The following is a 26880-nucleotide window of genomic DNA, read 5'->3' as shown; positions in this document are numbered from 1 at the left end:
TTTCTCCTAAGCGTTTATTTATAGCTCTGCTCAGTGAGCAGAGGTGGCCCGCGGCCCCCGGGTGGGCTCCTCGAGCCCCTCCCCAGGAGCGGCCCTGTGCACATCCAGCCCCGCTGGCAGGTTTGCCTCCTCGCCGGGCAGGTGGGCTGGGTTCGGCTGGGAGAGACGGCCCTCGGTGGAAACAGGTCTGTCTTTCTGATGACGGGAAGGAGCTGCGGGACAGGAGGGGCCCCGGATGGCTCAGGCTGACTCCCACGCCCACCGGCAGCCCACCTCGGCTTGCCCAAAGCCCCACTAACCAGGCTGAGCCAGGACATCATGCTGGAGGGTCAAGCTCTCCTACGAGCCCCTGAGCCACACTCCTTTATACTCTGAGTTAAAATAAGTCAGGGGCCAAGAGCCTGCCTCTTTGTTAACATTCCCCCTATTAATACAGGGACTGTTAGGGCCACACTGACTTAAATCAGGGCAGGAATTTCTCTTTTAAGACAGCCCCCGCTCCTGCTTCCGTAATGTGTCTTTGGAGTGGACACTGGGGTGCCAGGGAGAAGGAAGCTAAGCTCCCCCAAGAACAGTCCTGGGAGCCAGAGCCGCAGGCCGACGCTGTCTGCCCCCTGCTGAATCCTCCAGCCCAGGCTGTTTCCCTTTGTCACCAGCGCTGGTTCTGGGGCCAGACAGCTTGGCTTTGAGCCCGGCTCTGCTGCTTTCTAGCTGTGTGACCTTGGGCATGTACTTTAACCTCTCTGTGCCTTGGCTTTGTCTGCTGTAGGTGGGACCAGCAATGGTCCCTATCTTTTAACACGTGAGGATTCAAATTATTGATTCACACGTGTAAAGCTCTTCAGCAGTGAGGAACCCTTGGCAGAGGCGAGGCTGCACATCGCCACCACTGCACTGGTTTCTGCCTCCTGCAGGCACTGGGGGCTGGAACTGGAAGGCTTGGTGCAGAGGACCTCGGGCTGCGGCTCTAGACCTGGGTGGGGGTGCGGTGGGGCTCCCTGGGCCTCCAGCAAGTAGCTGCAAAGCATTGTGGGTACATAAGGTTTCATGAGAAGAAACTCAGCAGCTTTCTTAGACTTTGCAGGGGGCTTCCTAACTTAGCAGCCAGAATCCAGCACCCTTTTATTGACAGATGAGGAAACTGTCCAGGAGGAGGGGGAGATGTGCTCAGAGTCACCTGGAAGTGGTCTAGCCCCCTGGCTCCAGGCCAGTGCCCCTCTCTGGCCCCCATGGGTAGCCAAACCCCAGGGGAACACTTAGCCCTTGGGCTTTCAGGCCGGATTTGGCCCCTCTGGAGAAAGCATGGTTGCTGGGGGCCTCGCAGGCCCAGGAGAGTCGGTGCGTGTGAGCAGTGGGGAAGGACTTGGGCCTGGAGCCAGAGCTCAGGCCGCAAGCCCGCCCCTGTTTCCTCTTCTGTGAAATGGGAGCAGTGACAGTATCTGCCCACAGACCTGGCACAAAGCAGGCGCCCGGGAGGGAAGGGTTTTCTCTCTCCTCCCTCACATCCCATCCCTCGGCTCCCAGGCCCTTCTTCTCTCCGGGGGAATAAGGTATATTCCAGCCACAGGCAGGAGAGGGGCCGGGCGGGGCAAGGAGGAGGGTCGGCAGACAGTGCCGCCCAGAAGGACCCTCCATCCAGGGAGGAGCTACCTGAGTCGCTGGCAGCCAGCGTCTGGGCGCTCTGAGGCCGCAAGGGCAGCTGGCCGCTGTTGCTGAGGGACTGCTGCCGATGCCCGTGTGGCCGGGACTGCTTGTTCTTGTGCTTCATCCCCGCGTCTGATGGGAGACGGAGAGGGGAGGCTCAGTTCTGAGACACACTCTGAGGGGGCCGTGGGGATGGGGAGAAGGGCGGCGGGCTGCTGGTCTCAGCCTGCCTCAGTGGGCGCCCTTCTCAGTCTGAATTCGTGGAAATGCCCTTTATAAGCAAGCACTTTGCTCATTGGAAAAGACCCTGATGCTAGGAAGGACTGAAGGCAAAAGGAGGAGGAGGCAGAGGATGAGATGGTTGGATGGCATCACCGACTCAGTGGACATGAATCTGAGCCAACTCAGTGAGATAGTGGAGGACGGGAGCCTGGCGTGCTGCAGTCCCCGGGGTTGCAAAGAGTCAGACATAACTTAGCGCCTGAGCAACAACAAGCACTTCATCCCCCTGTATGTCTGTCTGGCCATCTGTCCATCCATCCATCCACTTACTCTGATATCTACCCACGGACAGCAGCCCCATGCCAGGTGCTGGGTGAGTTCTGACCCTGGGTTTACAGTTCGGGAGGGGAAGTGACTAGAAAGATGCACACACACCTGCTAAGACCCAGAGGGAGGTGACAAAGCACATCCAGGATGGCCAACTGGAAGGGGACACTCCAGAACACGAGAGGTTCACAGAGTGTAGGGGCTCAGGAAGAGTTTTGAAGAGTGGGTGATACTGGGATCAGAGGCTTAGGTGGAAAAACTGGGGTGACAGCCTGTGGATGAAGGCTGGCCAGAAAAGATGGGGCCACGACATTCCTGCTAACTGGCCAAGACTGGACAGCTGTCCCCCTCTGCAAACACTCACCTGGGGGCGTTTGGAGTCAGGGAGGTGGAGGAGGAAGGCAGTCGGGGTCTGGTGGCCCCAAGAAGTGCTGGGGCCTCCAGGAGCCAGACAGACCCTGCGGGACCCAAGCAAGGAGCCCGAGGGCCTCTGGGCCATCTGGACACTCACTGTCTTTGTTTAGGAGGTCCGGCAGCCTTGTTTCCATCCGTCCCTTGTAAATATGTCCATCCAGGCCCAAGATGTCCACCTCGTCGTGCTGTGGAGATGGGTGGGTACCCATGGCCACCTGCCGCCTGAGCGCCCCTCCTGTCCCCTCTCTGAGTCAAATGGTGCTCAGAGCCCTCGAAGGGGCTGAGTGACAGGGTGAAGGGGATGGGCCAGATGGCCGGGAGGGCTGTCTTCTTCCCAGGAAAGGAAAAGAACCTGAGGCTTTGACTGGGTCTGATTAAGAAACTGCCCCCGAGGCTGAGGGCTGAGCAGGGGACTGCTGGCGGCTTTTCCGGAGGGACATGGGAGTCTGGGGGCCCCTGGGGGAGCCTCCCTGGAGGCTTCCAGGAGTATCCCCACCTTCATGGCGATCTGGATCTCCTCGGTGGGGTACAGTCCCTGCGAAAGGTGCTGCAGGCGGATGCGCCGGTAGGGGTAGGTGAGGGTGTGGCTGCCCCCGCAGGGCCGGGGCGCGGAGGAGTAGCTGTAATCAGCCATGTCTGGCAGCCTGCGGTGGAGACGGCGGAGTCACGGGGAGCGGGTGTGTCCCGGGACACGCCTCGATGGGGGTGGGGGGTGGGGTGCAGGTGAGGGGGGTGCTCCAGGGGCCACCACTTAGCCAGGACAGGGCGGGGGGTGAGCGAGCAGGGTGGCCTCCTGAGGGACACACACACACACACACACACACACACACACACACACACTCTCTCTCTCTCATACACACATTCACACACGTGTATTCACAGATCCTTAAACACACATTCACACATAAGTTCGCAGACATACACACATTCTCTCACACACTCAATGCACACACAGGCATTCACACATTCATGCGCACATTCACGCATACACACACATTCATCTGCTCATACAGTATACATTTAACAGTGCTCTCACACTTGTTCACACGCATTCACACACTCACACATACACATTCACATACATGTGTTCACAAATTCTCAAACACATTCGCACATATGTTCACACATTCACAATACACATTCTCTTGCATTCTCTCAAAAACACACACATAAACATTCACACATATAATCACACCCACATTTTCATACACACTTACGTGCACGCTCACATTCTCACAGACATACACAATCACATACTCTGTCCTACATGGAGGCCCCACTCTACACACACACACACGGACACACACTGCCCTCCCCGGTGCCCCACTCTACACACACACACACACACACACACACACACACACACACACACACACACGGACACACACGGACACACATTCTCTGCCCTCCCTGGTGCCCCACTCTACACACACACACACACACACACACACACACACACACACTCTCTGCCCTCCCTGGTGCCAGGCTCCCGGGCCCAGCCCGGCTGCCCACCGTTTGTAGCAGGGGGAGCTGAGGCACTGGGCCTGCAGCAGCTCGCGGATCATCTGGCTGCTGGCCTTGATGGAGCCCCCAAAGTGGATCTGCACCTTCTCGATGTCCAGGAGCATCTTGGAGTGCATGGTGCGCAGGCGCCCCACGCTCCGCTCCACCTGCCCCAGGTCCCCCCGCGGGAAGCCACTGCTGCCCAGCTTCAGGCTGTGGGGTGCGGGCCCAGTGGAGGGGTGAGCCACGCCCCAGCACCCTCCCTGGGAAGCAGGGCCCTTTGGAGTGGGAGCCCCCTCCACCGAACCCCAGGGACCAGGGCCGGGCTTGCCGGGGAGGGTTTCCTGAGCCGAGAGCGTGCAGGAGAGCCAGAGAAGAGAGCAGCCCAGTCCGTTGGACCCCCTCGCACCCCTGGCCCCCGTGGGCTCCAAGGGCAGCTTTGAAAACCAGCCTTTCTGCTGAACCCCCGGCCTCAGGAGGTGGAAAGCTGTGGGGAGGAGGGCAGGAGCCCCTGAGGGCATGAAACACACCCCCTCCCAGGCCCAGTGTGAGCAGGGAAAGGGCCAGGGTAGGGGGGAAGTCTCAGAGGCAACGTCCCACCAGGACGCCTGGCAGGGGCGCAAAGGCAGGTGGTTACTAGGTCTGCACCTCCTGCTCTGATGCTCCTGCCCTGCGAACAGCTGGGAGCTGCTTCAAAAAGTGCCCTAGCATCACCCCGCCCCAGCCCCCACTCTCGCCCTCCAGACCCCCTGCAAAGCCCTCACAGGACCCCGCGGCACCGCCGTACTTGCGGCTCTGCTGCCGAACCTGCTCCAGTTCAAAGACCGTGTAGGGGCGGACGGAGCGGTGCCCGGGCAGGCAGGGGCCCACGGGAGTCATGGGGATGACTCTGGGCAGGGGCAGGGAAGGGAGGAGGGTCAGAGTGAGAAACTCCAGCATCCAAACCCATCACCCACTCCTCACGCTCCACCTGCCGGAGGAGCCTTCCCATCCCAGGGGCTGAAGGCTGAGGGCTAAGAGCAGCCCAGGGCATAGAGTGGACCAGAGAGAGAGGAGGAGCAGACGAGCTGGAGGCAGGCAGGGAGGACAGAAGACGCCCCCCATCACGGCCACCCTCTGGGGGTACTCACTGTCCAGTCACAGGTGTCTCCAGGGGACGGTCACATGAGAGGCAGTGGAAGTGTGCCAAGAGCTGCCTGTGAGGGATGGGACACACGCAGAGGGTGAGAGCCCTGCCCAGAGGGCCCCAAAGGGAGGGATGGAGAACTCAGAGGGTTTGGCTGGTAGGCTGGACACTCAACGCCCAGGGGGACGGGGCCCCAGGCCACCGGAGGCAGGTCTGGGCCCCACTCCCTGCACACATCAGCTACTAGAGATGCCCACTTCTGGGCACACATCTAGCGCCCATCTACCCTAACCCAAAGCCAGCAGGGCTCTCAAGGGCCCCGGCGGGTGGGTGCCCTGTGTAAGCCTTGACAGCCCTCTGGTGGCCAGGAATGGAAATGCTGGGACTCGAGCTGCCATGAGCCAGGCACCCCCAGGAGGAGTTGCCCCCGCAGGCTCTGCCTCTGGTGGGCTGGGGCCTGTCACCCTGGGAGCTGAGCTCTGGGGGCTATGGACCCCCTCCCACCTGTGCCCAGAGAACCTTACGCCCCGCTCCCTTCCCTCTCTCTGCTATAATATGAATCGGCCTGAGCTACAAGAGCTTTTCAAGCTCTGTCCCTTGCTATGGCCGGACAGTCCCAGATAGGATCTGCCAGTCCCTCTGAACACACATGGGGACCCTCCAGCCGGCCCACCCTCGCCCCTACCGGGCCTCACCTCCGCATGGCGGCTGCCTCGTCCGCCTGGTAGAGTGGAGAGCGCTCTTTGAGCTGCTGTCGCAAGGATTTCCACCGATCCTCCAGTGACTGCTTCACCGGGTCCAACTCCAGGCGGTCCAGCTTGGGGGAGGAAGTGGGGGACGGGGACCAGGTGAGCTCTGAGAAAGCAGGTGGGGGTCTGCAGTGCCCGGAGGAGGTGGCTTTGCCCGGGTCACCTTGTTGTCCATCTCCACCAGGAGCTTGTCCAGCATCTTCTGCCAGTCCTGCTCCTGCCCCGTCATCTTGGCCACCAGCTCCTGCATCATGTGGTTCAGCTGCTCCGTGGTGGCGTCGAACTGGACGCGGCTCACTTTGGCCGCCAGGGCACTCTTGTCAGCTTTCTGCCCAGAGACGGGGACGAGATGCGCCCCCACCAAGATGGGAGAGAGCCGCGGCGGGGCCCTGCTCCACGTAGCTCAACTCTGATGCTGAGCCCACATCCCACCTTGGGCTCCTCTCCTCTCTCTGCTTTTTCAAGAGTGGGAGCGATGGGACCTCCCTGGGTGGCCTTTCTTCAGGCCTGGCCTTACCACATCGATTTCCATCTCCAGGTGTTCCCTGTCGGCCTTCTCCTTCTCCAGCTTCTCCAGACCCTGGTACAGCACCTGGGAGGCCGAGGGAGCAGAGGATAAGGAGCGGGGAGCCGGTTGCGCCCCAGCCCTGCTCCCCGCCACCCTGCCAGCCCTCACGTCAATGTCCTTCTGCTTCTGCCGATGGTCTTCGATGAGGTTGCTGGTGGTGATGTTGAGTTTCTCGCAGTCGCCCTGCACCTGCAGGATGGCACTCTGGACGTGGCCCAGCAGCTCTTCATCCTACGCAGGACAAAGGCAGGCTCCCTGGGGCGGCCCCTCCATCCCCACCTGGGGTATTGCCGCCCCCCCGACAGGGGAGCCCTTAGAACATCACCCAGCGGACAGGCTGACATCAGACCCCACTCTAGGCCTCCTGGGTTGCCATCATAGCCCACTACCACCTCTCCATGGACTAGCCTCCAGGGGCCCCATCCATTGGTGCAGGTGATCGGTAGAGGTGGTGAGCTGCCCCGGGGCCCCTGAGAGTTGGGATGTGGTCTACAGTCTCCCCTCCTGCCCTGGGCTGAGTGTGAATTCTGGAGTCCAAGAGACAGGCCTCAGGGACTTGTGGTCCTCCCTGCTCTCCACTCCCCACAGCAGGCCTGCCCTTTATAGAGGAAGAGAGAAACAGACCAGAAGACCAGTGTGAAGGAGCGGGCAACAAACCCTAAAGCTATGTCAGTGTCCCCGAGGCACGAGAATGGCTCTGCTTCACCCCGCCACCAGCTATGCTGTCCCCATCCCACCGTGGACCCAGCTCTGCCCCCCAGTCCCCTGTCCCCAGGGCCAGCTTGATGGCTGCCCTCACTGTGACCCTACAGAAAGACCAGGCACTTTCGGGCGGTTGCTAAAGGGCTCCATCATGCAAAAGTGACCCAACATCCCTCCCCTGGGGACTCCCCAGGTGGCTCCTGGCGGGCAGTCACTTGCAGCTACCCAGGAGGGAGGCAGGGGCGTCACCTGACTCTGCAGCTTGGCCTTCTTGGAGGGCCGGGAGGCAGCCAGGTTGCTGACCATGTTCTGGAGCTGCTCGTAGCGCTGCACCAGCATGCTGACCTGGTGGCTCAGGTCCAGGCTGCAGGCCGGGCACGTGGCCGCAGGGTCGATCTGGCTGGGGGCCAGGGTAGTCAGGGTCTTGTGCGGGGCCATGTTCAAGCTCATGGACAGCAGCGTGGAGGACGAGGCCAGCATGTTCTCAATGATCGTCCTGAGCTTGTCTAACTGGGTGTGGGAGAGAGGGCGGGTGCAGGGCAGTGAGCGAGTCACCACACAGTCACTGCCAGCCTTTCTGCCCTGACCTGCTGTGATCCAGGCAGTTGCTGGAGCCTTGGTGCCTCGCAGGGTATGCAGCTCATGGCAGGTGCTTGATGTCTGTCCATTAAAAAGTAAACAGTGTTCCCAGGGAGGGGAGGGCAGGTGCTGATTAAGCCCTTGCAGGAAGGGGGCTTCTGTACCTTTCTCCAGCCAGCCCATTGGTGCAATGTGAGAATGTATCTCCTCTAGCTAAATCCCAGAGTGATGATGTCTGTCAGTCAGTCCACAAACACTTGAGGACCCTGGCAACACACGGGTCCTGCTCCAGGCCCTGGGCAGAGGAGCCGTGGGCTCACACATGCTCTCTCCCCATTTAGTGTGTAAATAAGAATAAGAGAACGTGATTTTCTAATGCCACCTACAAAAACAGTCAACTCAAAATGGATTAAAGACCTACATGTAAAACCAAGACCATAAAACTCCTAGAAGAAAACAGGCAGGACACGTTTTGACATAATTGTAGCAATAGGACTTCCCTGATGGTCCGCTGGAAGAATCCGCCTGCCAACGCAGGGGACATGGGTTTGATCCCTGATCCAGGAAGATCCCAGATGCCGTAGAGCAACTACCCCACCTGACACATCTGAGCCCATGGGCAGCAACTCTGAAGCCCATGTGCCTAGAGCCTGTGCTCTGCAACAAGAGAAGCCACTGCAGTGAGAAGCCTGTGCCCCGCAATGAAGAGTAGCCTCTGCTCACCGCAACTAGAGAAAGCCCACGAGCAGCAACGAAGACCCAGAGCAACCAAAAATAAATAAATTATAAAAAATAAATTGTAGCAATATTTTTTTATCTGCCTCCTAAGTCAAAGGAAATAAAAGCAAAAATAAACAAATGAGGCCTAGTTAAACTGAAAAGCTTTTGGACAGCAAAGGAAACCACCAACATAACCTATGGAATGGGAGAAAATATTTCCAAATGATCTGACTGATAAGGGGTTAATATCTAAAACATATAAACAGCTCATACAATTCAACATTTAAAAATCAAACAACCCGATTTAAAAATGGATGGATATCACCCTTATGGCAGAAAGCAAAGAGGAACTAAAGAACCTCTTGGTGAAAGTGAAAGAGGAGAGTGAAAAAGTTGGCTTAAAACTCAACACTCAAAAAACTAAGAACATGGCATCTGGTCCCATCACTTCATGGCAAATAAATGGGGAAACAATGGAAACAGTGAGAGACTTTATTTTCTTGGGCTCCAAAATCACTGCAGATGGTGTCTGCAGCCATGAAATTAAAAGATGCTTGCTCCTTGGAAGAAAAGCTATGACCAACCTAGACAGCATATTAAAAAGCAGAGACATTACTTTGCTGACAAAGGTCTGTCTAGTCAAAGCTATGGAGAAGGCAATGGCAACCCACTCCAGTACTCTTGCCTGGAAAATCCCATGGACGGAGGAGCATGGTAGGCTTCAGTCCATGGGGTCGCAAAGAGTTGGACACGACTGAGCAACTTCACTTTCACTTTTTACTTTCATGCATTGGAGGAGGAAATGGCAACCCGATCCAGTGTTCTTGCCTGGAGAATCCCAGGGATGGCAGAACTTGGTGGGCTGCCATCTATGGGGTTGCACAGAGTTGGACATGACTGAAGCGACTTAGCAGCAGCAGTCAAAGCTATGGTTTTTCCAGTAGTCATATATGGATGTGAGAGTTGCACTATAAAGAAAGCTGAGTGGTAAAGAATTGATGCGTGTGAAGTGTGGTGTTGGAGAAGACTCTTGAGAGTCCCTTAGACTGCAAGGAGGTCCAACCAGTCAATTCTTAAGGAGATCAGTCCTGAATATTCCTTGGAAGGACTGATGCTGAAGCTGAAACTCTAATACTTTGGCCACCTGATGCGAAGAGCTGACTCATTGGAAAAGACTCTGATGCTGGGTAAGATTGAAGGCAGGAGGAGAAGGGGACGACAGAGGATGAGATGGTTGAATGGCATCATTGACTCGATGGACATGAGTTTGAGCAAGCTCTGGGAGTTGGTGATGGACAGGGAAGCCTGGTGTGCTGCACTCCATAAGGTCGCAAAGAGTTGGACACAGCCGAGTGACTGAACTGAACTGAGAAGACCTAAGTAGACATTTTTTCCAAAGAAGGTATACAGATGGCCAGCAGGCACATGAAAAGATGCTCAACATCGCTACTTATTGGAGAAATGCAAGTCAAAACCACAATAAGATATCATCGCACACCTCTCAGAAAGGCTAGCATCAAAAAGTCTACAGGGAATGTAAATTGGTACAGTCACCATGGAAAACAGTACAGAGATTTCTAAAAACACTAAAAATAGAATTAGCATATGATCCAGCAATTCCACTCCTGGTTATGTATCTGAAGAAAATGAAAACACGAATTCAAAAAGATACACGCACCTCAATGTCCACAGCAGCACTAGTTATAATAACTAAGACATGGAGCAACCTAAGTTCCCACCAATAGATAAAGAAGACGTGGCTTATATATTAAAATGGAATACTGCTCAGTCATAAAAACCGAAATTTTGCCATTTGCAAAACAACTTGGATGGACCTCTAGAGAAGAGAATGGCTAACCACTCCAGTATTCTTGTTTGGAGAATTCCATGGACAGAGGAGCCTGGAGGCCTAGAGTCCATGGGTTTGCAAAGAGTCAGACATGAGTGAGCTTAAACTAACAGTTTCACTTCACTTTCATGGATGGACCTAGAGTATTATCCTTAGTGAAGTAAGTCAAAGACACATACTGTATGTTGTCACTTACATGTAGAATCTAAAAAATAAACTAGTGAATACAGCAAACAGAAACAGACCCCATGGATCTAGAGAGCAAACCAGCGGTTACAGCTAGGGGAGGGCTGGGGAGGGACAAGATGGGGCAGGGATTAAGGGGTACAAACCACTGTATAAATGAACAGCGAAGCTATACTGTGCAGCACAGGGAAGCAGAGCCATTCTTTTATAATAACTTCCAATGGAGCATGTTGCTGTTTAGTCGTTTAGGATCGCCAATTCCTTATCCACATCTTCCTGTCCCAGGGATCGAACCCGTGTCTCCAGCTTGGCAGGCAGATTCTTTATCACTGAACCACCTGGGAAGCCCTCAGTGGAGTATAATTTGTAAAAATACTGAATCACTATGTTATACATTTGAAACTGATGTAATATTGTAGATCGACTATACTTCAATTAAAAAAGAGAGAGAGAACGTGACCAGTGCCACCACTGCAGGGGTCTCCCACGGCCTGGTGGGAACACACTCATCCCACTGGCCCTCCTGCTCTCTTCTGGATCCCATGGTCCCAGTTTGTCCCCATAAAGGACTGGTCCTGGGTAGACACCAGGCCGCCCAAAGATCTGTGACATGTTGCCTGCCTCGGGGACAGGGGCTGAGCCAACCTAGGGCCCCCCTTCTTGGAAGCATGTGACATTGCAAGCCCTGGGGCAGGCCTTCTGGACCATGTGTGAGCGATAAGAAAGCTGACTGACACAGGGAACCCAGCCTGGTGTTCCGTGATGACCCAGAGGTGTGGAATGGGAGCGGGGAGGGAGGCGCCAGAGGGAGGAGGGGCTGCTGCTGCATCATTTCAGTCGGGTCCGATTCTGTGCAACCCCATAGACGGCAGCCCACCAGGCTCTGCTGTCCCTGGGATTCTCCAGGCAAGAACACTGGAGTGGGTTGCCATTTCCTTCCCCAAAGCATGAAAGTGAAAAGTGAAAGGGAAGTCGCTTAGTCGTGTCTGACTCTTCGTGACCCCATGGACTGCAGCCCACAAGGCTCCTCCGTCCATGGGATTTTCCAGGCAAGAGTACTGGAGTGGGGTGCCATTGCCTTCTCCAAGAGGGAGGGGAGATATATATATATATATAATTATGACTGATTTGTGTTGTTGTACAGCAGAAACCAACACCACATAGTAAAGCAATTATCCTCCAATTATAAAATAAACGAAAAAAAAAAAAGAAAGCCGATGGAATACAGAAGGGAAGAGAGATACAGCAGTATTTGAGAAAGATGGATAAGGAAAGGGACATGGAGGCAGACAGACACAAAAGACACAGAGGGCTTCCCTGGTGGTCCAGTGGTTAAGAATCTGCCTTGCAAAGCAAGGGACACCAGTTCGATCCCTGGTCCGGCAAGATCCCACATGCCAAGGAGCAACTAACCTGGTGCTCCATGACGACTGAGCCAGCATTCTAGAGCCACTCCTGAAGCCCGAGTGCCTTGAGCCTGCGCTCCGCGGCAAGAGAAGATGCTGCAGTGAGAATCCCTCGCACTGCATTCAAGAGTAGCCCCTGCTCAATGCAACTAGAGAAAGCCCTCGCATGCAGCCAAGAAGACCCAGCAAAGCCAATAAACAAAGAAAGAAATCTTTTTCAAAAAAGACACACAAGGACAGACAGGTAGTGGCCCAGGCCAGACTGGCGCCTTGGCCTTGAAGTTTGCCCTTCCCAATTTCCTCTACACGTCTGTGTTTTCACCCAGGCTCCTGTTGGCCTGAGCTCAGCATGACTTTTGCCACCAGAAGAGTTAACACTCTTCTGAAGAGTCAGGAGCTGGGCCTGCCTAGCAGCGGGTGGATGTCCTCCAGGTGTGGCCCTGGGGAGCCCCAGAGGTGGCAAAGCTCAGGCCTGAGCCTTGGAATAACACGTGACTCTCAAACACACCATCTACTGCCGTCCTATCCAAGACAGTCAGTCCTGGGTTGTGAAATGGTGCACACCGCCATCCTGGAAAACTTGGAGGGGGTCCTGAATGGGGCCTCTAGCATAAAAGGGTTCCCGATGTGAGCCCCCTGGGCCCATGACTTTGCCCATCTGATCCTTCTATGGGCACTCAGAGAGCTGGTCTGAGTCCAGACAGTCCTCACTGGGAACATTCTGGGGTGACCAACACTCACGATGTAAAGGCAGACACTCCCAGGAGAGTGAAAAGACAACCCCCAGAAAGGGAGAAAATACTTGCCCAGTATATATCGGATAAGCGTTTAGTATCCCCACCGCCCTCAGCCAGCTCTGAGAAGGGGCCTCGTCCCTGTGGCTGAAGGTCCTCACCTGATCCTGCAGGTAAATGGAGGCTTCGGAGACCGAATGTTCCATGCTGACCTTGCCCTTCTCTTGGCTCTCCCTCAGCTCGCCCAGCTCCTTCTCGATGTCGGCCATGGTGACTCTGTGCGCAAGATATGGTCCAGCCCACTACCTGCCCAGGGGCCAGGGCCCGCCATGGCCAAGCGCCAGCCGTCAAGGATGCTGGAGGCAGCCCGGTGCTCTTTCACATCCCCTCTCCAGGCTTGCCTAAAGCGTCCAAGGCCCTGCCTGCCGTGGAGGCGGGTGCCCAGCGTGCCTGGCTGAGAGGCTTCAAGGGGGTGAGGCCTGGCCCTGCACAGAGACTGTTCTGAGGGGCTCCAGCAAATGCTTTGAAGCCTCCAACTGTGGACAGAATCTAGGGAGCTTTTTGTCCGGGGAGAGGAGTGCTCTTCCAAGCCCTGGTGCTGAACTGTTTTAAGAACCTGGGAAACTTCCACTAGCAACCTGAACTAGGTACGGACAACCTGAAGAGCAGACGTGATCCGGATCAAAGATAGCAGTTGGCTCAGGAATGAGGGAACCAGCTGAGAACACGTGATGCCAGGACACAAGCTGTACTCGGCCGGGGATTTTACCTGAGGATACCCAGCTGCAGGTTCATCGGGCCACCTTTCTCCTCCTTTCCTATTTCTTTCTCCCCATGATCCTCCAGGATCTTGCTCATCTTTTCCATCTACAAATCCAATGGAAGAGCAGTGTCAGGTGGCCTTGAGATCTCTGCTTTCTGAATGTACCTCTGCAGGCCCAGCAAGCTCCTCCCTCATTCCCTAATCCTTTTTTTTTTTTTTCCATACCGTGAGGCTTGCAGGATCTTAGTTTCCTAACCAGGGATCGAACCCAGGCTGCTGGCAGCAAAAGCACAGAGTCCTAACCACTGGACCTCCAGGCAAGTCACCCCACCCCCTAATCCTAATCCAATCCTCTAGCAAAGCCTGAGGCCCCTTCCTGACATTCAGTCCATCTACCCCGTGGATGGAGATGCTGTTGCTTAGTCGCTCAGTTGTGTCTGACTCTTTTCGACCCCGTGGAGTGTAGCCCGCCAGGCTCTTCTGTCTATGGGAGCAAGAATACTGGAGTAGGTTGCCATGCCCTCCTCCAGGGGATCTTCCCAACCCAGGAATTGAACCAGGGTCTCCTGCATTGCAGGTGCATTCTTTACCACCTGAGCCACCAGGGAAGCCCGTGGATGTAGAGAGCTGGCATTAAGAGAACGACTGGGGATTTCCATGGTAGTCCAGTGATTAAAACTTCGCCTTCCAATGCAAGGGGTATGGGTTCAATCCCTGGGAGGGGAGCTAAGATTCCCACATGCCTCAGGGCCAGAAAACCAAAACATAAAAAGACAGAAGTAGTACTGTAACAAATTCAATAATGACTTTAAATATCATCCACATCAAAATAAAAACCTTAAACAGAGACAGAGAGAAGGACTGAAGACCTAACAGCCCCTCGCCATGACTGCTGGCCCCAGACAGTCCCACAAACTCCAAGGCTGCTCCAGGGACAGCAGGTGTTACTGGAAACGACCACACGTAATGAAAGGAGCCCAGGCCACCTTGCTGGCTCAATGGAATCTTAAGAGCTTTGAATGTCAGGTTTTCGATCCAGGAAAGAAACACACTGAAGCCTGGGGTGTGTTTCCCATCGGAGGGGACTGTAAAGTTCCACGTGATAGTAACGGAGGTGACAGGACTGTGTAGCCCATGAAAATGAAAATGGAAGGTGGGAGTGTTGGCATTGGAAGGCAAAGCAGATGGACCCTCCCTTACTTACTTTTGCTTGCTGTTGTCGAATTTCTTTGGCCAAGGCCTTTAAGGTCTTCAGCTGTTCCTGCAGGTCAGGGGGTATGGACTTCTTGACTATGGAGAACAGAGTCAGGAAAATCAGATTTCTAATGGCTCCCAATCCCAGCCTCACAATGAAGAACAACATGGATCATTTATCTGGCTTTTCCTGGGGGCTGGAGTGGAGAGAGGATGGGAAGAAAGGAGTGTCTTTTTAGGGCTCCCCTGGTGGCTCAGTGGTAAAGTATCCACCTGCAATGCAGGAGACATGGGTTCTATCCCTGGGTCAGGAAGATCCCCTGGAGGAGGAAATGGCAACTCACTCCAGTATTCTTGTCTGGAGAATTCCATGGACAGAGGAGCCTGGCGGGCTACAGTCCATGGGATTACATAAGAGTTGGACACAACTTAGCAACTCAACAATGACAACAAAATCCTTAGCCTTAAAAGTCCACCTGATGCTTAATATCCTAAAGGAAATTACCCATTTAACCCACAATTGCCACTCAAACCTTAATTCTCTGGGGCTAGAGCTGTGACTGTGCAAAGGTTAAGTTTAGTTTTTCAACATTCTCTCTCCCCATCCAACCCAACACAGTCGTCTTCCTCTTGCTCAGCATTCTCCTGGCTGCTTTCCAGAGCCCAGCAGAGGCACAGGAACCTGCCTTCCTTCTCTTGAGGCAGCTTCACTCCTACTGGTTTAGTCTCATCCCTTGGACCCCGAGGGCTTCCCAGGCGGCTCAGTGGTAAAGAATCCACCTGCCAAGCAGGAGATGTGTGTTTGATCCCTTGGTCAGGAAGAGCTCCTGGAAGAGGAAATGGCAACCCACTCCAGTATCCTTTTTCTTTCTTTCTTTTTAATATTTATCTATTTGGCTGCATCGGGTCTTAGTTGTAGCACTCAGGGTCTTTGTCGTGTGGCTCGAGGGCTTCTCTCTAGTTTTGGTGTGCGGGCTTAGTTGCCCTGCAGCATGTGGGATCTAGTTCCCTGACCAGGGATCAGACCTGTGTTCCTCTGCACTGGAAGGCGGCTTCTTAACCGCTGGACCACCAGGGAAGTCCCCACTCCAGTATTCTTGCCTGGGAAATCCCATGGACAGAGGAACCTGGTGGGCTACAGTCCACGGGGCTGCAAAGAGTCAGACATAAGTTAGCGACTAAACACCAACAACTCGGACCCTTGAAGGCTATGGGAGAACCCAGAATGGCTGAGAATGGAAATGCCCTTTTCAGGGGTCTCAGGCAGAGGCTCAGGAGGAGAAAAGGATGAAATCAGCTGAGGAGGAGGACAATGGTCTCTCCTCTGTGCGTGCAGCACCCACCCATCAGTGCCAGCAGGTACTGGATCTTCTCCAAGTCTGTTTGGCCAGCCTGTTCCTCATCCAGGTCCTTTATGTTCTCCTTAAGCTCCATGTAGAGGGCGATAATCTCTCCCATCATACGAAATGTTTCCACTGCTATGGGGAAGCTAGGAGCCAATTTATCCAGTGATTCACGTCTCTCACTCTGAGTATCACTCCTTTCGGATGAGCCTCGGTTCAGAGAGTCAAGGGAGTGTGTGCTCCTGGGAAAGGGGGCCTCTTGGCTTGGGGAAGTCTGAACAGAAACTCCAGGTTGACGTAAGACATATAGTTCTTTTGGACCCACACCTACCTGGACTTGCCGATCTACACCTTGATACCCTGGGCCACCATACATTAGGCCCTGGGAGTCTGGGATAGAGTCAGGAACAGCCTGGTCATGCTGCTCTGGTTCAGATGTTTCCAAATGCTGTTGATCCTGGGGTGCAGATCCTACAGCTGTGCTTAATGGTGTTGGGCCACGCTGCAGCAAACCTTGTCGATACATTTCTCGTAGTACCAAACCTTCTCGGTCTGTACCTGATGGTGTCAGACCTTGACTGGCTAGGAGTGATGACACCCGACCATACTGATCCCTGCCAGGAGTTGCCACACCTTGCTGGTATGGGCGTGGTGATGTAAAACTTTGAGAATTGGCACGGTATGTTGGAAGCCCGAGAAGCTCTGTGCCTGGTGGTATTATGCTTCGACCTGTGCCAGACTGCCTCCCCCAACGCGGATCTATCACAGGCTGAACCAAACCCTGCTGATCGGCACCAGGCTGCATGAAGCCATGTGGGTAGGCACCAGGTTGGATCAAACCACCTGGATAGGCACCAGTCTGGACTAGACCAGGAGGATATGCCCCAGGTGGGACCAAGCCAGGCATAGATATATTAGGTTGAAAAAAGCCATGTTGACCTCTATCAGGCTGTACTAAACCATACTGATCCACTTGAGGTTGTACCAACCCAGGCTGACCTGCACCGGGCTGCACCATACCAGCCTGGCCTACACCAGGCTGCACCACACCAGCCTGGGCTGCACCGGGCTGCACCGCACCAGCCTGGGCTGCACCAGGCTGGACCGCACCAGGCTGGCCTACACCGGGCTGCACCACACCAGCCTGGGCTGCACCGGGCTGCACCGCACCAGGCTGGCCTGCACCGGGCTGCACCGCACCAGCCTGAACTGCACCGGGCTGGACCGCACCAGCCTGGGCTGCACCGGGCTGGACCGCACCAGGCTGGCCTGCACCAGGCTGCACCGCACCAGCCTGGCCTAAACCGGGCTGCACCGCACCAGGCTGGCCTACACCGGGCTGCACCGCACCAGCCTGGCCTGCACCGGGCTGGACCGCACCAGCCTGGCCTGCACCGGGCTGCACCGCACCAGCCTGGCCTGCACCGGGCTGCACCGCACCAGCCTGGCCTGCACCGGGCTGCACCGCACCAGCCTGGGCTGCACCGGGCTGGACCGCACCAGCCTGGGCTGCACCAGATTGCACCAAACCAGGGTGACCTATATCAGGTTGCACCATACCAGGTTGACCTGCACCAGGCTGCACCAAACCTCGATGATACATTCTAGGTGGCACCAAACCTCGTGGATACATTCTAGGCTGCATGAAACCAGGGTGACCTATACCAGGTTGCACCAAACCTCGCGGATACATTTCAGGTTGCACCAAACCTCGTGGATACATTCTAGGCTGCATTATACCAGCCTGGCCTGCACCAGGCTGCACCACACCAGCCTGGCCTGCACCGGGCTGCACCACACCAGCCTGGCCTGCACCGGGCTGCACCACACCAGCCTGGCCTGCACGGGGCTGCACCACACCAGGCTGGCTTACACCAGGCTGCACCACACCAGCCTGGCCTGCACCGGGCTGCACCACACCAGGCTGGCTTACACCGGGCTGCACCACACCAGCCTGGCCTGCACCAGGCTGGATCATCTCATGCTGCTCTGTGCCAGGTTGTATGAAGCCAGATGTTCCCAAACTGGGCTGTACAAAAACTTGCTGATCCATGGGATATATTACAAATCCATGCTGATCTACACCAAGAGGTTCCACTCCAGACTGATACGTGCCAAGTGGTCCCACACCACTCTCGTCCATTCCAGGAAGCTGATATGTGCTAAGCGGAACTGTACCAGGCTGATCGGTACTAGGCTGTTCTGATCCTGGCTGATCTCTACCAGGTACCACTGGTGGCACCGCATCACTCTGAGCCATGCCAGCTAGTACCAATTCCTGCTCATCCATTCCAGGCAGCATCACTCCAACCTGATCCACACTGATGGGAACCATGCCAGGCACATAAGCGCTGGGATACAGCAAATCAAGCTGATCCGAGTCAAACGATCCGAATCCATATTGATCTGGCCTTGCATAGAGGTGGCCTTGGCTTGTGAACACTCCCCTGTGCTGATCTGGGGACACCTGAGTGTGTCGATCTCTGGGCAAGGACACATCCTGATACACTGGGCCAAGGTGGGTATCCCGTTCATCTCTTCGTAGATGCCCTGAGCTGTGCTGCTCTCTAGACCGGTGGCGATCTGGCTCTGCCCTCAACTGGGACATAGATGGCGGATGGGGTCTGGCCAGGCCAGCTTCATCACGGGCCCTTAAGTGCTGTTCTCTAGCCGGAAACCCAGTGGCAGAGGAAACTCTGCTTCGTTCCCTGCCAGGAGGCCCATCGAAGGGGTATCCTATGCCGCTAGTTCCTGAAAAGGTCTTGTCTGTGATGAAACCAGCAGAGTCTATAGCCTGGTCAACACTTGGGTACTTTGTGGAGACTCCACTTGCAATTAGGTCACTTGATGTTATGGAACTCTGTCTTTTGCGCCGCTGAAGTCCTGTTGTTGACTCTGAGATCTGGTGAAAGAGGAAGAAAGAAATCAGTGACTCTAAGGAAAAAGTACTCATGGTAGGAGTCAGAGGGTAGGAAGTCTGGGGTATCCGATGAAGGTGATTTAGAGCCCTTGGGGAGAAAACAAGCACCCTTACAAAACTAAGCTGGACACAAAGACTGACTTTGACATCCTTGAAAGACAGTTCTCCAGATTTTTGAGTCTGTACATTTGTAAATGGTATCCTTATATGTAATTTTCCTCATAGAAGACAGGAGGGGGGAGCCCGCTGGTGGCCCACTAGTTAAGAATCCATATGCCAGTGCAGGGGACATGGGTTTGATCCCTGGTCTGAGAAGATTCACATATCGCGAGGCAGCTAAACCTGCACAGCACCACTACTGAAGCCCATGGGCATAGATGGCCCATACACCACAACAAGAGAAGGCACCGCAGTGAGAAACCCACGCACTGCAACTAGAGAATATTCCCCACTCGCCACAGCTAGAGAAAGGCCACACGTAGCAATGAAGACTCACCACAGCCAAACTATAAAGTAAAAAAAAAGTGGGGGGGGAAACCTGCTAAATCACGTGATCAACTCCAACTTTTACTGAGTCTACAAATAAAGGACATGAGTAATTGATTGAGTTTACAATATAAAGTCTCCTCCACCATTGACCCATGGCTGGCAGTAGAAGTGTGCACAGTAGGGAAAGTGAACCGTGTATTTAAAATGCAAAGCACAAACTCAGAAACTCTAAAGACAGGAATTGTCCGTATTGACTCTCACAAAAGAACAGGCATACATGTACAAAGACAGAGTCTGAGGCATTGTTTATGAAAACAGATTATCTACAGGGGACCAAGAGGCCTCCCTGGTGGTCTAGTGGTTGAGATTCCATGCTTCTGGACTTCCTTGGTCCAGTGCTAAAGAATCTGCCTGCCAATGCAGGGAACACTATTGATCCCTGGTCCAGAAGATTCCACATGCCGTGGAGCAACCTAAGCTCATGTGCCACAGCTACTGGGCCCACACTCTAGAGCCTGGCTCTGCCATGTGAGAAGCCACCACAGTGAGAAGCCCGCGCAACTAGAGAACAGCCCTCACTCACTGAAACGAGAGAAAGACTGCACGCAGCAACAAAGACCCAGTGCGGTCAAGAATAAACCAAATTCTAAAAGAAGATGAATCATGGGAGGGAGTCAACTCTATTTTACAGAAGATTCTTTAAGACCTCTCCCCTAGGGATGCAAGTGATACAAGAATTTCTTGAAGAAGTACCATGAGGAGGAGGAGGAAGGAGAGAAAAAGAAGGTGGGAGAGAAGCATCAGCAGCACCTCCGGGCAAAGCTGCGAAGACCTGCCCCGTCGGCCATCAGAACACACCCTTGGGAACAAGCGGTCAGTGTCCTTCCATACTCAGGTTCTGGGATGAGCATCTTCCACGTGGATTCTGAGCTCCTTGAACTGCAGTTGCTACATGGACAGTGTCCTTCCTCACGTCTGCGTCTCCAAGCATGGAATCTATTCCTCTGTACTCATCACACCACCCCGCCACCCCCTGTACTCACATCCAAGCCTCAATCCTGTCTGTCTACTCATGATGCAGGCAGTATACCTCACAATCACCTTAGAGTTACTGCCAACAAGGCAAAAAAAAATAAAATAAAATTGGGCTCAAGCGTGTTGTATTTCCTCAGCTTGAGAGAGTGAAACTCTCCACTGCTTTCATTATGATTACTAACTGACTCTTGCTTCTCAAAAATTAATATTTATATTTATTCTCATCTGCTTCTGGGGCTGTTCATGATTCTGAGCAACCGTCAGAACCCTGACACTTCCTTACTTCTGGACAAGTAAAAAGTCTAGAGGCGCTTCTGTCGAGGCTTATTTTTAGGTCTTGCAGGTGTCTTCTGCTGGCACCCCCAAAAATGTGCTGCTCACTCAAAACACAGAATAGTGATATGTGGGTAAATGCAAAAAAGCTTTGGCTTAAAAAAAGTGACAGTGAAAGCAGAGGCCACCTTTTTCTAGGCTGGTCACTTGGTTTGCAGGCTCTTCTTTGAACTCTCTGATGCTGCTTTACTCGAAGAGGGCCCTGAACTCAGAAAACATGGAGACTAGAAGGGTGTCTTTGTACCAAGACGGTATTTGGCGCACCCCAGATGGCCACTTGGTGGCGCCAAAGGGCCCACTCTCTTTCCCCTGCTTGTCGGTCCATCCGTGGGACCCTTTCTGAGGAATCCAGATACACAAAGTCAGAGGAAGGGGAATGTCAAGACCAAAAGGGCACCTGATCCTTGTCCTTGAGGGTTATTTGAAAATACCCACTTTATTCCGATGAAGAAAGCTTGGTTTGGTTACCCTATGCACTGCCTCGAGGCAGATGCCACCCGTGTGTACAAGTCACCATGAGCAAAAGGCTCCCTGAACGGGTTTTATTTCCATGGTTGGTCACCTTTGTGCACTGATAGTGAAAGGACTCGTGCGTTTTAGGACAGACTTTAAAGGAACTTTGAAAAGCTAGGAAAGCAAATCAAATCTATGCTCTGGGGACTTCTCTGGTGGTTCAGTGGCCGAAACTCTATGCTCCCAATGCAGGGGGCCTGGATTCGATCCCTGGTAGGGGAACTAGATCCCACGTGCTGCAACTAAAAATATTTCACATGCCGCAACCAGGATCTGATGCAGCAAATAAATATTTTTTAAAAACAAAACAAACAAAATCCGGTTTTGAGAAACAAGTTCTCTCCTCCGTTGCTCGTGGAACTCCAAATCAGAACCACAACCACAAAAGGCAATTTGGGCCAAAGCTAGCCAAACTATAAACATGTATTCTGTTTCTAGGAATTTACCCTATGAATACCTTCACTTGTGTGAATGTCACATTAGAGCAGGGTTCCTTATAAGATTGGGGAAAAACATTAAAACTATCCGTAATATTAATAGAAAACTCATGAAGGAAATTATAAACATCCGCCTAACAGAACACTGTGAGGTTCAGGGGCCCCTTCCAAGACTGCCCACCCCCAGGACCCCCACCCTTATTTACTGTTTGTGAGCCCTTCCAGCCATCAGTAATCGCCTGCTCCAGCTCTTCCCAGGTGACCATGGTGGCCTCTTCTGAAGACGGCATCACACTCAGCTTCCGGTTTAATAATTCCTGACAGTGAAAAGACAACACGCACAGACAAGCACACACACACACCGAACACACACAACACACACACCCCTCGTTTAATCCCAGGACGCTTTAGGAACAGAACAGGACAGGACAGGACGGGGTGGGTCCTTCCGAAGCCCCAAGGAGAAGTGCTGTCCTTCAGGAAACCAGTGAATTGTGGGCGGCTGGTTTCATGTCTCGTGTGGGCCCCAGATGGACCTATGAGCAGGGAAGGGATGTTCCCACATGCCAGGGATGGCACCCCAAGAGGCAGGGGACATACATCACCCTTCACTCTAGGGTGGGACGCCTGGGGTGGGAATCTGGGTGAGCCCGGGAGAGGGGCCAGGCTCTCGGCAACCATCCTACGCCCTAACCCCCTCTCTCACCACCCTTTCCCGCAGAACTGGCTGATATTACCAGGACTTCGTCCTTTTCTCTAATTATCCTCTCCAGTTCTTCAATCCGTTGAAGGAGGTGCTGGAAGAAGAGTTCAAAGATTGAGGATCAAAACAGCCCCTCCAGCAGCCCCTACACACACATACACACATACACACACACACACGCACGGCAGAAGAGGAAAGGAGGTCCTTGGGTCCTAGAGGAGCCCAAGGTACAGAGAAGCTTGCCAAGCCAGGCTCCCCATTCTCTTCCCAGCCAACAAGAGGAAGGGACATGGGGCGTGGTGAGTGGTACCCGAGGGCTGCGTGCCTTGGACAAAAATGGTGTGGGGGTGGGACCCTTTCTTTGGTCCCAGGATGCATTTCACACAACCCACTAGTGGGACTTTGCAATCAGACTGACCTCACCTCTCAAGAACAAAGATGACTGGGTGTCTGAAAGTCCGCACTGTTTAAAGGGGAAAGTGCCTCTGAAGGATCAAAGCAAATCGCTGCCACTTAAAGCGGCTCCTGGGGGCTTCCCAGGTGGCTCAGTGGTACAGAATCCGCCTGCCAATGCAGGAGACGCAGGTTCAATCCCTGGGTCAGGAAGACCCCCTGGAACAGGAAACGGCAACCCTCTCCAGTATTCTCGGCTGGGAAATTCCTTGGACAGAGGAGCCTGGTGGACTACAGTCCATGGCGTTGTAAAATGTTGGACACAACTTAGCAAAACAACAAGTGGCTCCTTAGAACTTCGGCAAACCTTCAGAAACAACGAATCTAAAGGTAAGACAGCCTTTAGTCTAAAGGCCAGAGACAAAACCCAAATCTAAAAATGTGCTTGGTCGCTTCAGTTGTGTCTGACTCTTTGCGACCCCATGGACCGTAGCCTGCCAGGCTCCCGTGTCCCTGGGGTTTTCCTGGCAAGAATACTGGAGTAGGTTGCCATGCCCTCCTCCAGGGGATCTTCCTGACCCAGGGATCAAACCTGGGCCTCCTGCACTGCAGGGGGATTCTTTACTGCTGAGCCACTGGAGAAGCCACAAACCTAAAACCACCGCAACTTTAAAAAGAAAAGCTTCCCAGAGCAAAAATGAGTCTGGCTGGGGGCTGGAGGCCTGAGATGAAATGGGCACATAGGCCTGGTGGCGAGTCCCCTCTAGGGCCTCGGTGACCTCCTCCTTTGAGCTTTTCTTCTCCCTCAAGTCTCTCTTCTCAGCCTGGGCTGAGAAGAAACCTCTCTTCTATCCCTGGGCTTCCTCCTAATTGCTCCTCCTTCTTCCAGCTCTAATCCCGGGCTCGGCCTCATATGGGCCTGAAACAGGAGCCTGGCCTGGTATCTCCTGGAACTGAAACGTGCCAGGACTCTGCTGTTCATTGGGAAATGCTTAGCTCAGGACTTCTGGCTTCTCTCTCCAAGGAAACAAAGATCCAAGTGAGAGAGGTGTTGCCTGGGGGGCTGTGGGTGGTGACTCATAACCCTCTGCGTTCTAGCTCCCTTTTCTTGGACCAAACTTTTATTCCTCAACACCTACCACCTTGCTCCTTTATTCTAGTTTAAAGGAAAGTCACTTAAAGAACATTCTGAGTTCTTGGGCCCTCTCTGGGTCTGTTCAGGATGCATGGGTGTCTGACAAGTGGTGGGTGAGCCCCGGGTAAACAGAGGGGAGGAAGGAGGCTGCCCAGGAAGGGGGTCACTCAGCTTCCCAAGGTGGAGTCCCTGCCACCCTCACCTCGGGCTGCAACTCAGGCTGCTCCTTCTTTCGATGGGCTTCCTTCAAAATTTTCATGTCTTCCATGAGGTCCTGGAGCAGCTCGGGGCCCTGCGAGGTAGAAAACGAGCCGTGGGGCTTCTGGCCTGGGCCTGGCCGTCCCACGCCTCCAGGCTCCAGGCTCCGGGCTCCGGGACTCCTCCCAGGAGCGAGTCTCAGAAGCTCAGCTCCCTGGGGGCGGGGCGCTGGAGAGCGGCCTGGAGGGGGCGGACCGCCCGCACACCCACCTGGAAGACCGGCTTGCTGTCCCTCTTGCCTTTCGTCGGCCCTGTCTGCCCCTTCTCCTGCGTGAGCAGGGCCAAATCCTTCGTTTCCAGCCAGTCGCGGTCGTCCAGCCCGCCAGTCTGGGTGGGGAAGTGCTGCACGTGCGCCACGATGGCCTGCACCTGGCTCCCCATGGTCTTGAGCTGCCGGCCGAGGTCCTGGACCTGGCCGCCCAGGTCCTTCACCTGGGTCTCCAGCGTCTGCGCCCTGGCCACGCTGCTCCTTCGCCTCTCTTTGGGCGCCGGCAGCTGCGGGGTGCTGGTCGATACCCGCGGGGACTCAATGGAGCGACTCTGGTCGAGCATCGGAGACTGGAAGTCGATCCGCGTATCCTGCAGGTTAAGGCTCTTGAGCATGGCCACGAGGAGCGTGTGCAGGGCCGTGAAGTTGACGGCGCCCACCTCCGGGGTGCCGATGGCGAGGTCGGCCAGCTCCCGGAGGGAGACCGAGGGGGCCGCCGTCGCGGGCGGCATCGTGCGCCTTCTCGGGCGGCCCTGCCCGCCTTAATGCTTGCCCCGCCTCCGGGGCCTTTCCGAGCCCCTGAGAGGCCCCGGGGCGCCGCTGCCCCTGGGTTCAGCCGCTCTGGGCACCAGTCTCGGTCTGGAGCCTCTCTGGAGGACGGAGAGGTAGCGCCCGGCCACTAGGCTTCCCACTCTTCGCTCCCGGGAAACTCGGGTCCCGGGACAGCAGAGCCTCTGCCGTCAGCCCGCCGCCATCCGATCACTGAGCTCGAACTCAGGAGTGCAGTGTCCAGGCGGCTGGCGGACGTTTGGAACGAAGTTCGTGGCCCCGTTCGCTGCCCGGTTGTGGGGGACCCCACGCGCATTCGGGGGATTCCACGGAAGAATGCCCCTCGCAGAGAGTTGGCCTCTGCGAGGAGACCTGCCGGTCCTTGAAGCCACCCGCCCCAAGGAGAGCCTGTTCTAATGGGTCGGGAAAGCCCTGGTCACACCCCAAAGAGCCACCAATTTTTGTTCTCAGTAAACGACCCCCACCCCCATCCAGGGAACACATCAATTTGGGGGTAAGAGGGTGGAGGCCCCCTAAGGCTCACCTAGATTCCAGCTGATTCACTCGGGGAGGAGGGGGGCGGGGCAGGTGGTATCACAGTAATGCAAAGATTTAAGTTAAAGGCCCCATGGCCACTGGGTTTTGTGTGTTCCCTTCACAGAGCAGTGGCAATCCCAGAGACACAGTCGTGAGACCTTGGCCCCTCGGGCACAGTTCCCATATCTTTGCTGAATCAGAAGGGAAGGTAACTTAAAGACTAGTCACAGTATCCAGGTGGTTCCAGTTAGCCACCAGCTGACAGAACTTTCTGTGCTGCTCTGGCCTTGCTTAGAACAGACTCACGTGGTCACGTGCCAGCATCTCCCCTGGTTACAAGGCAGGGCCGATGAGATAAGATCAGGGGGAAAGTGATGCTCTCAGCAACTGAGGCTTATTCTCCCATACCAGAGTCTCCCAGGAAATGGGTACCGCTTGCAGTGTTTACCTTCCAGATAAAGAAAACCTGCACCGGCACTTATACTAGATATTATTTTCACTACTTTTCAAAGTCAAATTTTTAGTTTGAACTGGTTCCTCCATGTTTATTCCCTACCCCCCTCCAAAATAAAAGCAGTGTTTCTTGGAAATGGAGTTAAACCAGTCTGTAACCTCCATGAGGGTTAACCACCCAAGGATTTTTGTTCACTATTATATTCCCAGAGCCGGACACAACAGGCCTTCAGATGGGTTGCTGAGATCAGAACAAATTATTCAGACCTCCCTGGTGGTCCAGTGGTTAGGACTCTGCGTGTCCACTGCAGGGGGCACGGGTTCGATCCCTGGTTGGGGAACGAAGATCTCACATGCTGCAAGGAGTGGCCAAAAAATAGGGGGAAAAAATTCTTTGCAGTCTTTTGTGCATACACTCCTACATTAGAAAACATAAAGCCAGGTCACAGAGTCATAGCTGAAGCTTTTGGATTAAGCGTCGGCTGTACTGGAGGGTGAGATGTGTGGGTTTGCTGCTGCTGCTGACTCTGTGCGACCCCATAGATGGCAGCCCACGAGGTTCCCCCGTCCCTGGGATTCTCCAGGCAAGAACACTGGAGTGGGTTGCCGTTTCCTTCTCCAATGCATGAAAGTGAAAAGTGAAGTTGCTCAGTCGTGTCCGACTCTTAGCGACCCCATAGACGGCAGCCCACCAGGCTCCCCTGTCCCTGGGATTCTCCAGGCAAGAACACTGGAGTGGGTTGCCATTTCCTTCTCCAATGCATGAAAGTGAAAAGTGAAAGTGAAGTCACTCAGTCGTGCCCGACTCTTAGCGACCCCACGGACTGCAGCCTACCAGGCTCCTCCGTCCATGGGATTTTCCAGGCAAGAGTACTGGAGTGGGGTGCC

The 26880-nt window shown here is 54.5% G+C and overlaps 1 protein-coding gene across 1 annotated transcript; it reads right to left on the bottom strand.

Annotated features, from left to right (window-relative positions):
- Positions 1-26568, bottom strand: QRICH2 (glutamine rich 2). Its single transcript, XM_027518632.1, has 20 exons — positions 24456-26568; positions 24190-24279; positions 22494-22553; positions 21963-22073; positions 16030-18931; positions 14697-14782; positions 13499-13596; positions 12891-13005; positions 7505-7765; positions 6662-6784; positions 6503-6577; positions 6149-6313; positions 5932-6053; positions 5241-5306; positions 4898-4999; positions 4120-4323; positions 3104-3251; positions 2705-2792; positions 1651-1776; positions 1-212 (listed from the first exon to the last, which is right to left on the bottom strand). Exons 1-20 carry the CDS (start codon positions 24963-24965, stop codon positions 31-33), a joined length of 5634 nt encoding a protein of 1877 aa, XP_027374433.1. The 5' UTR covers positions 24966-26568; the 3' UTR covers positions 1-30.
- Positions 26569-26880: the final 312 nt, after the last annotated feature.

The sequence above is a fragment of the Bos indicus x Bos taurus genome, chromosome 19 (genome assembly GCF_003369695.1).
Source record: "Bos indicus x Bos taurus breed Angus x Brahman F1 hybrid chromosome 19, Bos_hybrid_MaternalHap_v2.0, whole genome shotgun sequence".
NCBI lineage: Eukaryota > Metazoa > Chordata > Mammalia > Artiodactyla > Bovidae > Bos > Bos indicus x Bos taurus.
The sequence above is the reverse complement of the archived record's forward strand: the minus strand, read 5'-3'. Positions and strand labels throughout refer to the sequence as shown.